The 13,531-nt window shown below is 36.6% G+C and overlaps 2 protein-coding genes across 5 annotated transcripts; one reads left to right on the top strand and one right to left on the bottom strand.

The window, feature by feature from the left end:
• Positions 1-865: 865 nt before the first annotated feature.
• LOC132056509 (uncharacterized protein At3g49140-like) lies at positions 866-7,973 on the bottom strand. 4 transcript variants are annotated; one of them, XR_009414795.1, is made up of 10 exons: positions 7,713-7,973; positions 6,961-7,186; positions 5,942-6,044; positions 5,768-5,835; positions 4,393-4,569; positions 4,178-4,303; positions 3,642-3,980; positions 2,986-3,138; positions 2,434-2,542; positions 866-1,191 (listed from the first exon to the last, which is right to left on the bottom strand). XR_009414795.1 is itself a non-coding variant. In XM_059448738.1 (10 exons), exons 1-10 carry the CDS (start codon positions 7,814-7,816, stop codon positions 1,087-1,089), a joined length of 1,497 nt encoding a protein of 498 aa, XP_059304721.1. In that variant the 5' UTR covers positions 7,817-7,971; the 3' UTR covers positions 866-1,086. The 4 variants fall into 4 exon arrangements, 2 of the variants coding, with proteins under 2 accessions (XP_059304721.1, XP_059304722.1); XM_059448738.1 differs by having other exon boundaries at positions 2,434-2,529; positions 7,713-7,971; XR_009414796.1 differs by lacking the exon at positions 866-1,191 and adding an exon at positions 1,572-2,295.
• An 876-nt stretch (positions 7,974-8,849) lies between these two features.
• Positions 8,850-12,626, top strand: LOC132056508 (pentatricopeptide repeat-containing protein At4g21190). The gene is made up of 6 exons (XM_059448737.1): positions 8,850-8,974; positions 9,154-9,278; positions 9,739-9,837; positions 10,140-10,283; positions 10,377-10,589; positions 12,210-12,626. The coding sequence occupies exons 2-6, from the start codon at positions 9,189-9,191 to the stop codon at positions 12,588-12,590; spliced, it is 927 nt and encodes a 308-aa protein (XP_059304720.1). The 5' UTR covers positions 8,850-8,974; positions 9,154-9,188; the 3' UTR covers positions 12,591-12,626.
• Positions 12,627-13,531: the final 905 nt, after the last annotated feature.

The raw sequence follows: 13,531 nt of genomic DNA, 5'->3' as shown, positions 1-13,531 counted from the left end.
AGAAGTTTGCCCCGGATAAATCGGACCTTACGGTTTTCCTCCGACTTCTTCTGATCAAGCACTACTGATGCAATACCCTCGGTCTGAGCGCTCGTGCTTGTCTTCTTCCTTTTCTCGGTCCCCGGTCTCACCGGCTAAGCGTTAATCCGGTTTTTACCGTATACAAGTATTCCCAATTCGGTGACGCCATTGGTGAAGAGGCAGGAGCTGAAGAAAGGCTCTCATTTGGATTTGGTTGGAGCATTCAAGCAATGAGTGTGAAGATGAAGAAGTAGAGGGGAAAATCGTTTGTTGATAATGAGGCGGCATTAGCGGAGGCAGGGAGCTTGCTAGAGTTGATCAAGGGAGAGAAGATTGAGGGAACTCACTCTCGGAAGATCTGGGTTTAAATCAGTTGGTTCTGCAGTTGTGGATCTTTTTACAGCACATTTGGCCTATGAGACTAGCATGAAAAATCCTAAGTTAAGCTAATAAATAGTTACTGTACCACTTATTTCTGTTATAGCCGCAAAAATGATGATGATGAAATTAAGGCTTTGATTTCCAGGAGTGCATAACTATGCAGCCATTTGTTGTTTATGACAAGTATCCTTTGTATCTCAAAAGATGTTTCTCTCGAGTCTTGACAGCTCTTTTTTCAATATTCTGTTGGTGTCTGTCTGCATGCAATTTTCAACTTAAGACTATACCTGTGCTTGTAAGACGGGGCAGGCAAACAGTTCTCCAGATTCTTGAACACCAAAAAAGTGAAACAAATGTGCAAACGATGACCCCGTTTACTCCAATGGATACATTTAATTATACAACAGATCACACCTTTTGCTCCAATGAAATAAGTAAAATGTTCCGAAGTTTCACATAGTACTTAGATTTAAAAGAATACTCATTACCAAAATTGCTTCAGCATGGGAATTAAGCTGTACAAAGTCGAGTTCATATTTAAATTAAAGTAACCACCGAGTAATTATGACTCTTCACTGAAACAAATATGATGTAATGGATCAAGCGACAACTACATGCTATATACAAATCTGGATCAGAAGCACAAGGTCTAGACAATAACTGGACTTTTGTCTCTTAAACCTTTTATGACTCAGCTTGCTGACTTTCTTTCTTTTGCCGCGACTTGTGGTGGATCCTGGGAAACAGTAGATCATTAAGTTGTCTTTCAGCACTATACTCCGAGGAGGCCTGCAAATACAAGATTCTATTACCTTTTAACGTACATTGGATAAAAGAAAAGTGCAGGCACAGAAGGATATGGAGGGAAACATCTCGAAAATCCTATGTTTGGTTAGTTTTAACGCTTTGGAAAATATTTTCCTTCAGAACACAATTTACTGTAGTTTCTGGAAAATAACTTCCCTAGCAAGAGGAGTAAACTCATTTTACGTAACTCTCTCACGTCATTTCCAACTGATGGTTTCAACCCTCCCACACCCACCCCATCCTCACCCCAACTTCCACCTCCACACCCACCCACCCAACCCTAATCCCCACCTCCACATCCACCCATCCCCACTCCCCCACACCACCCTTCCAAACCCCCTGCCGCCACCCCCTAAGAGTTTGTTATGTGACGTTATATATTTTGAAAATATTTTTGCTTTACCTACCAAACACCATTATGTGAGATGATCACTCATTTTCCCATGAATTTTGCTTTATACCAAACACACCATATTTCTTCAAGGTTGACCTTTCTCTTGCCCGGAAGAAATAAGAACAAAAACGGACTACCTCCGGTAGTAGAACATATGATCCCAATAACCTAGAAGGTTTTAGGATTTAAGACGAACAAATATGAGAAATGTATGTGCAGGTTGCATATCCCTTTTCTCTACTCAATCTGGGTTTTCAAATTTTCACATAGGATGCCGCTTAATTGGTTTCACATTATATTTCAACTTCTAGCTGTTGAAGACATAATTGAGCAAACATAAGTGTGCCCTCTCTAATTGGTTAAGGTTTAAATAAAGTGTTCACATACTTCACCTTCGCGCATCAGAGCATGCAAAAGTCTTACGTTCACGTTTCACTTCCACCCTTCAACAACAACTATGCCTCAGTCCCAAACAATTTGGGGTCCGATATATGAATCCTTACTGGTCATGTTTCTTACCGCCACTCTTCATTGAAAAGAAATTCACACGTCTTTGGCCAATAACAAAGAATTAGGCATGCATGTGAGGGCATGCAAGACATAATTATGACTCTCTAACAGATTAAACTTTTAGATGAGGTGGTCGTGCACATCAACGGTGGTGTCTAACTCCTATCACCCATAGATAGAGCCTCTTTTTCAGGTTTGTGTCAGAGACTTTGATCCACAAAGAAGGAACTCATTTACGACACAATAGATATGCAACAAGACTAGAAATTAAGGATGGAGTCCTGAAAATACTAAGAAGCAAAAGTATTAAAATATCTTACCCGCTTTCTAAATGAAAACCGTAGGGTTTGGACCTGTGTCCCAGAGCAAACTCTCAAGTCAAAACCAAGGCTGTCCACACCAATCAGAGACACCTCCTGCCAGAAGAAACTCGAGACGAATTCTCCAGTGAGCATCATACTTAATAGAAGTTTTAATTCTGTATAAGACGCATTTCCATCGCAATCACAGCCAAGTGATGCGCACTTGTATTTACAAAAAATTAAATACATAACAGAACAGAGATTCGTCTGTTTCAGTTCAGAACGCTGGCTACAATATTAGACATTATTATCAGGAAAAAAGTTTGTTTGAGGTTTAGGACATTTTAACTTCCAATCATATGTTCAGATTTCTCTTTTTATCTAATATTTTAAAAAATTCCTCCAGCGCAGGAGAAAGGGAAGTTGAGTTGCATGGTTTGCTTTATATTATTTTCCCTGTAGACCAATCCCTGGGTTGTACAGCAACGAACTTCTGAGGACAGAAAAAAAGTAAATCTACTGATGTCAGGACAATCTTTGTATCTGAGATTACAGGCTGAAGGGCCATACCTCCACCTGAATTCCCTTGCATCTCCAACAGAGAGATCTAAGAGCCTGCGTAGTCTTCTCTCCAGCAGCTTTAAGCCGAGATATTATTTTGGCAGCTGAATGTGCTATTGCATCAGGTCTAGCTCTCCTAAAATTATCTAACTCAACAAAGATCTGTGAGCACCAAAATAAAAAAATAAAAAAACATAAGCCTGGTAATCCCTGAATAATGATGAACCTGCTAACAGGAATCCCTCACTAGCAGAAAATGGTCAAAGAATGCAGATATAGAACTGGTCATATTTCTTTTAGAATAATTAAATCAGAAAAAAGGAAAAAGTATCCCAGGAATCATGTTTACGAGATTCATTTGGAAGGAAAATCCCACAATGAAATCATTCTATCATTAATCATCCATCATGACACAAATCAGTTTCAGAGTCATGCTTGTGGAGTCATCAGAACTAGCTTTCATCTTTGCGTACATGTACAAACTTGTACAATCCAGGATAGACCTTTTTCCTGTTAACGATTCAAATGAAAAAGAGTATCCTTTTTTCCTCTTTCTGTTCTAATGATAGAAATTGTACTACATAAACTGAGACACGTGCAGATGAAGAATGGAATGTTGATCAACAACATTCAAGGTTGAACCTAAAAAACCTAGACAAACTAACCTGATTCCCATTGGAAGAAATTAACTGAATTTTGATCATCTCTAGCTTGTAAAATGAAGTTCCATTTCCTAGGTTCTCATCCTTCTCCAATTCTTCCCAGCTTGAACTATCTTGTGAAGATCCACTCTCATATTTGTGGCCATTTATTTGAATACCACCCTTTTCTTTGTGGTCGTCATCATTTTCCATCTGATTTACGTCAGTGTCACTCAATCTATCTTCGGATATCTGCTTTTGAATAGTAGTGTGCTCCTCGAGGAAGGATGGCCTTAGAAGGCCTTGTATAGCAAGACCTGCAGGAGGCTGGTCCATAAAATCAACAGGGTCATCTGTCACAACCTGAGCAGCAAAGTAGACAACAAAAGAAGTGGGTTATATTACCAATTAAAAAGCAGATTCAAAAGGTTTAATGCCGGCATGGCATATGCATTGCCGAAATTGAATGTAATAATGTGCTGATTTCACTCAATAGGAAGTCGATTTAATGTCTCTAAAATTTAACTTTTGACTTTTCATGGCATGATGTAGAGAATCACCTCAGAAATCTTTTTGGCAAAATACATTGGATGAGAAGAGCGCATGGTTTCTAATTTAGCCCAGTCCCCCAATGACTCATCAGAATCCCCATCCTCATCTTCATCGTCAAGAATGGCAACCCAATCCTGTGAACAAGCATTTAAACTGATTTTTATAAATGGAAAGTGCAGTTACTGGGATTCGAAAAAGTAAAACAATTGGAATAAGTAAATACCTTGTCATAGTCATTATCATCTTCATCATCATCAGTGTCATCTTCATCGAGGTCATCTTCGTCATCAATATCACTGTCCTCATCGCCAAATTTGTCTATGCCATAATCAACTTCAGATTGACCATATGACTCTAGCTCACTTAGCATTTCGGCAGTATCTAGGCCTATAATGACTTGCTGCATTGTATTTGAAATGTAAGCAAGCACTCAGAACTCTTTTCTTATCAACTTTTAGCTATTTACTACCTAGCAAGGTAACAAAAAAGCAGACTAATTTGATAATTAACAAAAAGCAGAGTTATGTCAGCTTCATCATAGGTACTAACATTATGCATAAACATAGCTTCTTCTGACTAGTCCATTCTTTTTTCCTTTTTCCTTTTTCCTTTTCTAGAATGCTAAAAGAGCGCCAAGATAGTTGTAACCAACAAAAATGTGTAAAAGCAAACTTCCAGTTTATCTCTGAAATTTGTCTATAAACAATCGATATTTGAAGACTGGCAAGTAATTATGTGATAGAACAGTCTTTCCATGGGAAGATGATTATAGAAACAACAATCAAGAAGTTACTTTACCCAGACAAACTTATCTTGCATGGTAGATAAAGCAGCATAACACAACTTGCATCATTATACATTGATGACATGCAATTCTGCAAAAGGTTAGTACGTATCACACTGGAATATTGTTGACTAATCTTGAGGAAAATACTCCTCTACTTAGGGAAAAGGGCTAAAAATATCCTCCATTACGAATTTGGGTCAAAAATACCCTTCCCGTCATTAAAGTTATCAAATATACCCCTATCTTAACAGAAATCCCCAAATCCCCCAAGTAACCCGATTTCATTTTTTAAATCCGCTCCATCATTTAAACCAGACCCAACTAAATAAAAAACTTACATCCAGCTTTCCTTCCGGCAACAAAGTTTTAGCTGTATAACCAATTAATTTGACTACATACGTGAAATTGCTATAATTTTTTAATATAAAGTATTAAAATGCAGAAGGTGAGGGATTGTAGGTTTTTTATTTAGTTGGGTCGGGTTTAAATGATGGAGCGGGTTTAAAAAATGAAACCGGGTTATTTGGGGGATTTCCGTTAAGATAAGGGTATATTTGGAAACTTTAATGACGGGAGAGGTATTTTCGACCCAAATTCGTAATGGAGGATATTTATTCCGAAGTAGAGGGGTATTTTTGACCCTTTTCCCAGAAACATATATCAAAGACGGAAGAATCATTTGGAAGTACTTAGAGAAGGCAGCATGCTCCGTCCGAGCCAAGCACAAGAAATGTGCAAAGGAAAAATGCATCAATTAACTGTTATTTAAATATGAATAACAAACAGAACTTTTTAACTTCAACGTCCATACCACAACATTTTCTTCAGCTGTCAGAGTTTGCAGGATGTCTTCTTCATTCTTTACTTGAAAGTAGATGTCTGACCAAAGCAAAAGCACATAAACCTTCATAAAGGAGTGTGAATACTCCACTAACCATGCCAAAAGTACTAGTAGCAGGAAAACAACAAGAATTGAGCAGCTTACTTCCAAGTTCATCAGTTATGTAAGGCAAGTCTGGCCAGAAAATGTTCTCATGCACTTCATTGTTGACCACGCCTGAAAACATGAGTGTTGCTTTGCTGTTTACCTAGAGATCAAGTGGTAAAACCAATATTAGCTTTCCGAATAAACTAGCTACAATGATAAGTAGCAATCCGATTTCATCAGTTATGTAAGGAAAATCTGGCCAGGAAAAGTTATCATGCGCTACATTATTTACCAAACCTGAAAACATTAGTGTTGCTCTGCTGTATAACTAAAGATCAAGTGGTAAAAGAAATATTACATTTGCTTGTGACAGAGTAGAGGGAAAGCAGAAATACTGAGAGCTTGGGAGTGATGTCCCGGCATTGGAAGTTTGTATGACTACTCCGGACCACCATGGATGATCTTAGATGTTATCCAGCTCTAATTAAAAGCAAAATGCATGATAGCATATGCAAAATTAACGCTGAATTCAACTACCAATAAAGTTGTTTAAAATTAAGAAAATTAACAAGTAAATCAAGATAAAAACTTGATCTCCAAGGGCACTGCGAAGCAATAGTTCAGTAAGTAAATAAAATCTTAAGTGATCCCAAACTTGAGGAATAGCCTATTTTCCCTTATTTCATTTTGGTGCACCAATAGGATTCCTACATGTATAGATGATTGGGTGTTATTTGTAGAAAACCATGTCTTCTTGTAAGGTTTTCTACTTTTTGGTATACTTACTGTATACGGGCAAGCTTTTGCCCTTTCTTTAAAGAAATTAATGACTTTATCAAACAAATAAAAACCAACAGCTAATGACTAAGAATCTCTTTAAATTTGCATTCAAAGCAGTAAACGCATCCAATATACCATTAATAAAGCAAGCATGATTTCACTAAGCTCGTGATATAATATTGTCAGAAGCAATTTGAAAAAAAAAAAAAAGATATTCTTTTCGTAAGTAATTCAAAGCAAAGATATACTATCCATCAGTTTTTTGGCAAAATAAATGGAAAGAGGAGGATCATTACTTCAATGATTGTTCTAGAAGTTTCAGCTGGCGTAAGTTGAGCTTCCTCATTCTCTCCAATTTCCGAATCCGAAATGTCTTCAGATGGATGATACCTCGAGGGCTTCGCATTCTGTTTCACCGGTCCAGATGGCTGATCTCTCGCACTTGCTTTAATTCCACATTTTTCCTTACCTGTTCTTATTCTTCCAACACAATGCTCCGTCCTCGACCTTCTAAACTTATTCCTACAAGCAAACAGTACAAATTGTTAAAATTTAATTTCCTTCTACTTTATAATTTACATTAATGAGCCGAGGCTCTTTCGGAAACAGCCGTCCTACCTTGATAGGAGTAAGGCACAAACTCTACCTTCCTTTAATCCCTACATTGTGGGATTTCACTGGGCTGTTGTTGTTGTTGTTGTTGTTTATAATTTACATTAATTGTAGAATATCTACTTCCTTCTTAGTCTAGGAGTATTCTAGAATATTTTGTTTCCTTCTAAGGCTAGTATCTACATTAATTACAGAATGTTTAGTTCTTTTTAGTTTAGTATCTATAAGGAAAATAACATATTTTCTATGGACAAGGAACAATGTAATGCATCAATGCAATGAGTTTTTTGTTCATTCTCTCTCCTGTTTCTTCGATTCCATAACACAAATAGCGCAACGAGTTTACAACATCATTTGAGCTTGCACTGTGTGTTTTTTACTGTTAGCATATAATCAGCTAGATTAGTAATAGGATCACTACTAGGAGAAGTAATACCTAGGAATTAAGAAGCTGGCCGAGTGAGATAACCGTCGAGAGGTGCGGTTGAAGTTAACGGCGGGGAAACTGACGGTAACGGCGGCAGGTTCTACCATAAGCATTATTTCAAGTTTTCGGCAACTGAGAAATTGAATTTAGATCAGTGAAATAGAAACAAAAGCAAGGAGTTTTTTTTTAAAGATCTTGTTCGTCCATTGCTCTGTGATTGGGCCTTGTGGTTCTCTTATTATCCTTTTGAAAGGCGCTAGCTTGTTTCTTCTTCTTTATTCATTGCTAGAGAGGAGATATGCCATAAAAAGATTCCATGTTTACTCCCATACTGTCCCTACAACAAACAACTCAGTCTACCTGCCAAACTAACCATGTCAAATTACTATAATGCCCTTTTTGGAGTTATCAAGTACTCCTCCGGATCAAAATGAGCTTTATTTTTGGGGAAACGGTAAAAAATCCTTCATTATAAAATTGGATCAAAAATACCCCTCTCGTCATTAAAATTTTTAAATATACCCCTATTTTAACGAAAATCCTCAAAATAATTTAATTTTTAATTTTTAAATTCACTCTATTTAAATCCAATCCAACTAAATAAAAAACCCATATGGCTCCAGATGTAGGACTCGGAAACAAGTTAGTTGCATATTGATTTTTTATATAGTTGGGTCGAGTTTAAATAGAGCGGGTTTAAAAATGAAATCGAGTTATTTTGAAGGATTTGGGAATTTCCGTTAAGATAGGGTTATATTTGAAAACTTTAATGACGGGAGAGGGTATTTTTTATCCAAATTTATAACAAAGGATATTCTAGTGCTTCTTCCAAAGTTGAGGGGCATTTTTGACTCTTTTTCCTTTATTTTTTGGTTCAAAAAGATTATTCACTTACCAAATCTAAAAAAAATCTTATTTTTCAGATTTAAAAATTATTTTTTCAGATTTATCTTATTAAGTATTAAGCGACCAAATTTCAATACTTATATAGTTAGGGATAACTTAGTTAAATTATCTATTTTTTGTTTATCATTCAAAATAAGAAAATAAGCCTTAAATATTTGTGTGGTAATGAATATTTCTTCTAAATATCAAAGGTAATATTTTTTTGCTACTTTAAATAGAAGTGTGGACGTAAATTTATTTAAAAAAATGGAACAAGTATAAACCCTCCAAGTGAGAAAATATCTCAGTTCAACGGAGCTTGCTCTTGGGAAGCCATTAAAACGCAGTCTCACTTTCAGCTCTCAATTAGTTGTGAAGATTGTCTGGTAAATCTTTCTGTCTTTTCAATATTGCTCCTCACTCATGTTGCAGTTATTGACCGAAAAAAAGAATTTTCTTTTTACTGTTAGAGTGTATGGATAAGGTTTAAAATGAGGGAACTGATTTTTCTTTTAACCCAATTGAGTACTACTATTTTATCTAATTCTTGGACTGTATGTTGCAGGAGTTTCAACTGATGCTTTTTTTTCCTTACTAAGAATGCTTTGTTTGAGGTGTTCTCCGGTAATTTTTACTACTAGAAGACGGGAAACAGTTCAATTCACCAAGAACTGTAATCGTAACATTGTGGTAAGATTCTGCAACTTTGTTAAAGCCTAACAAATTTGTTGTTCCTCAACTGCTATATCATAAGCTTTATGCTAAGCTGGGCTAGTTTCAATATGTTTGAAAGTAATTAGAGAATGGGTATCTCTTCATGTAGTTTTGTAAGATTTTTGTTTTACCTTTGATTAATAAATACCTTCTCTGTTCAGAGTAACTATGCAAAAAGAAAAAGAAAAAAAAAACTTGTAGAAGTTTATAGAAACTCTATGGCAACTGTAAAGAACTTCAATTTCCCTTTAGGAGGAATCACAGGTTGCCCGAATCGGACGTTTTAATATAAATATGCTCAATTTGGGTTTCTATGATACATTACTGTTTGCCTTGTTTTCCTTTTTTTTTCTTTTTAGGTAGACACTGCTCTTCTATATTTCCTCTCTTCTTGCCCTTGAAGTCACCTCTTTGTCATAATTTTGATGTTTCTCAGGTGTGTGAAGCTAAAGGTCCACGGCCAAGGTATCCTCGAGTGTGGAAAACTAAAAGGAAAATAGGGACCATTTCCAAGTCACTGAAGCTTGTTGAATGTGTAAGATTTTCTCTTTTTAGTTTCTTTTTTTGGTCTGATTTGTTAACAAAAGGTCTTAATGCTCTCCGCATTAACATGAGGTTTGCCTCAATCTCTTCCGCGTAGCATGAGAGGTTCTTATTTAGTTGCCCTTCTATATATGCATAATCAAGAAGTTATACTGTTGACACACACCCTACATGAACAAGAACCCGCATCCTTACTAATATATATATATATATATATATATATATATATATATATATATATATATTAGTCTGGTTTAACAGATTTTAGCTTACTATTGGATTTTCTTTTCATAGATAAAGGGATTATCAAATGTCAAGGAAGAAGTCTACGGAGCTCTTGATTCTTTCATCGCATGGGAACTGGAGTTCCCTTTGATTACAGTGAAGAAAGCATTAAAAATTCTTGAGAATGAAAAGGAGTGGAAAAGGATAATTCAGGTATCATCTTATCTGGTGCCGTAATTTTTCATTCCTTAAAAGGCTTACCAGGTCCTAGTATAAATTGTATCAATGGAGGATATTTAATTATAGGTAACAAAGTGGATGTTGAGTAAGGGTCAAGGGAGAACAATGGGAAGCTATTTCATGTTGTTAAACGCCTTGGCTGAGGATGGGAGACTTGAGGAAGCTGAAGAGCTTTGGCTGAAACTATTCTCTCAGAATCTAGAAAGCATGCCTCGTATTTTCTTTCAGAAAATGATATCCATATACTATCACAGGGAGATGAATGAGAAGATGTTTGAGGTATCCTGCATTTTTTATGCCTTTACTTTTTCTTGTTTCTGTACTCGTTCAATTCAATTTATTGGTTTCGCTCCAGTCATATCTTGGTACTTCTTTTTTATTTCCATGGAATAGTGCCGTTTCTTTCACAACTCATGATCCATTAGGCCTCTGGAATCAAATATGAACCATATCCTCTCCCTTTATCATTCTGTTGTCAGCTCGAGTTCAGATTCTTGATGTTGAAAGATGTATCTTTTGATTAGTGACTTCCTTCAATGGTAATTGAATAGCGAAACGATATGCTACACACGACTTTGGCAATTAAGAAGCATTATATGTGTGTGTGTCTGTGACTCTGTGTTTTTCCTTCTTTTTTTGGGGGGATAGAGTTAAGATAGTAGTCTGAGAAGGATTTTTGTAAAATCTAAAATAGAAAGGAAGCAGTGAAAAATATAGAATTTTAGCAAAGTGGCTCTCAGAAAACAAACAAATGAAGGGAATGTTTTTATTTTGTTCTGTCTTTCCACAATAAGAACACTTAATCTTTCCATTTGAATGAAACCTGTTCATGGTGGTGTTAAAGGTGGAAATGGTGGTGGAGGGGAAGAAAACGCTAGTGGTGGAATAACAAGTGGAGGGGAGGGGTAAAATGAGTTGGGGCGCTGAGATGGCATGTCATGTGGCGCCCACCTCATCAAAATGTCAGTGCCACGTGGAATTGGGTGTCCACCTTGGACAGCTCTAATGGAGGAGGGGTATATTTGAACCATTTACGTAACGGCAGTTTTCTTTTCTTGTACGGATAGTATAACGGAGGGTAAAATTGTTCCTTTTTGCATAGTAGAGGGGTATTCCCAAAAATAAATTAATTATTTTAAATTAATCACTGCATAGTAATTTGTCATATATCAAACTAAACATCCAACAAAAAATAATCCCTACAGTACAATTCCTGCATAGCTTAATCCCCGCATAACAATTCGTACATTACTAATCCATGCATGTTATTATCTGCATTGTTAATCCCTACATAACTTGTATCTTAACCAAACGACCCCTAAATGGTACATGTAACTTGTCCCGTCCCTTTGTCACTAAGCCAGGTTCTGGTGAAAGTTGTGACCCTTGGATAAGACTTTCAAGAATGAAAAGATAACAAGTTGCTTTCAAAAGAGTGAAAGGAGACCAGTTGTAACCTTTTGTAACGCTCAAAAAGTAGCAACTCTCTCTCATAAATGAACACTATTTGGAGATTATGAACCGAGAAAGGTCAATTTTGGCAGGATACTAAATGTGAAAGGACTCATAGTACATCTAACTTTTTGGAGTTGCTAAACTTGAAAGAATGTCATATGGTACATGTAACTTGTTCCTTGACTTTGTCAGTAAACCAGGTAATAGGTCTCTCAGCGTCTACATACTTTAGTCTAGCTGCTTTTGCTTCGACTGTTTTGGTTTGAGAAGGTATCTATAGAATCTGGAAGTGTTCGGGATTTCCTTACTCTTCTTTCAATGGACACTATTAGTTCAGTCGGAAGCTTTTTTTCTACAAGAACCATCAATTTATTGTATTCTTAATTGAATTAATGTATATGTTTTGTTTCATTGCTGAATATCTGGATTTGTGTTCATCTGCAGATATTTGCAGACATGGAAGAACTTGGTATTAGGCCCACTGTACCTGTTGTCACAATGGTGGGAAATGTTTTTCAGAAACTTGGAATGTTGGACAAGTACCAGAAATTGAATAAGAAATACCCACCCCCAAAGTGGGAATATCGATACATAAAAGGAAAGAGGGTCAAAATAAGAACAAAAGATCTTGATAAATCTCAGGATCGTGATGTTGTAAGTCAGTCTGAGGAGGTAGATGAGTCTGAGTTCGACGAGAACTCAAAAGAGCAACCAGATGAAGTTGATGAAGATTATGTAGAGCAACTCAAAGAAGTTGACGAGTGTGAACCTGGTGAGATATCAACTGTACCTAGTGAAACAAGGGAATCTTCGAAGTCAACTTAATGATTTGAATACCTATAAATTTCTCATTACTCGACATTCATTACTGTGTTCCCTCTCGTGTGAGATGACTCTAACTACTCATCGTCAAATGAACCAATAGCAACACCCAAAAGCATAGGTGTAATTTAAGTTAATCTGCCCGGTGACGGGGATGGATATTCAAGTGAAATGAGAGGGTGAGAATCAAGTGAAGAGCTTTTAAACCTACAAGATGATAAATGGATGTTGTGTCATTAAGGGTCGCAAAATAAGCTCATAAAATATGGTCCGTTCAAGTTTAGGTGGGTCATTTGGTCTCTTGATATGTTGCTGTCTTATTTCTCTTGCAACCCTGCATTGACTTTGTTTCTTTTGAGCCGAGGGTCTATCGAAAACAGCCTCTCTACCCCTTAAAGGTTGAGGTAAGATTTGCATACATCTTACGCTCTCCAAACTTCACTTGTGGGGTTACACTGAGTATGTTGTTTGTATATTATATATAGCAATAATAAAGACAAAAAAAATCATTAGGTACTTAAATAAATTATAAGAAAACAAACAACAAATTGGATGAGTAAAGTTATGATCCATTGTTTTGCTCATTTTAACTCTAATAACTTTGATCCACTAATTTATTAGCTCAGTCCATTCTAACCTGTCTATATTCAACCCAACCTGCCCATTTGACATCCATATGTAACAGGAGTGGGGTTGCGGCCGTAAAGGGGTAAATGAGATTGAATCTATAACCTCCCGCCTATGCCTACAGGAAGAGTACGAGTTCCTACAAAGGAAATGGTTGAGAACAACTGTGGGAACCAATTTTTCCAAGAGCAAGGAGAGGTGAACTACAAATCAAAGCACATGCAGAGTAAGATATGTGAATGGAAATAAAAATTGGCCAAAACGATGTAAGAATGTGTCACGACCCACCCACTTAGGTCATGACCGGCGCTCAGTTA

The sequence above is a fragment of the Lycium ferocissimum genome, chromosome 5 (assembly GCF_029784015.1).
Source record: "Lycium ferocissimum isolate CSIRO_LF1 chromosome 5, AGI_CSIRO_Lferr_CH_V1, whole genome shotgun sequence".
Classification (NCBI taxonomy): domain Eukaryota; kingdom Viridiplantae; phylum Streptophyta; class Magnoliopsida; order Solanales; family Solanaceae; genus Lycium; species Lycium ferocissimum.
Note: the sequence above shows the minus strand (reverse complement) of the source record. Positions and strands in the feature narration are given on the sequence as shown.

Bases quoted from the DNA above. Each gene is read 5' to 3' on its own strand.
- LOC132056508 (XM_059448737.1), top strand. From the start codon at position 9,189: ATGCTTTGTTTGAGGTGTTCTCCGGTAATTTTTACTACTAGAAGACGG. The intron at 9,279-9,738 runs GTAAGATTCTGC...GATGTTTCTCAG, and splicing joins ACTGTAATCGTAACATTGTG to GTGTGTGAAGCTAAAGGTCC. The intron at 10,590-12,209 runs GTATCCTGCATT...GTTCATCTGCAG, and splicing joins TGAATGAGAAGATGTTTGAG to ATATTTGCAGACATGGAAGA.
- LOC132056509 (XM_059448738.1), bottom strand. From the start codon at position 7,816: ATGCTTATGGTAGAACCTGCCGCCGTTACCGTCAGTTTCCCCGCCGTT. The intron at 3,981-4,177 runs GTGATTCTCTAC...TTTGCTGCTCAG, and splicing joins TTGCCAAAAAGATTTCTGAG to GTTGTGACAGATGACCCTGT. The intron at 3,139-3,641 runs GTTAGTTTGTCT...TGGTGCTCACAG, and splicing joins TTTCTTCCAATGGGAATCAG to ATCTTTGTTGAGTTAGATAA.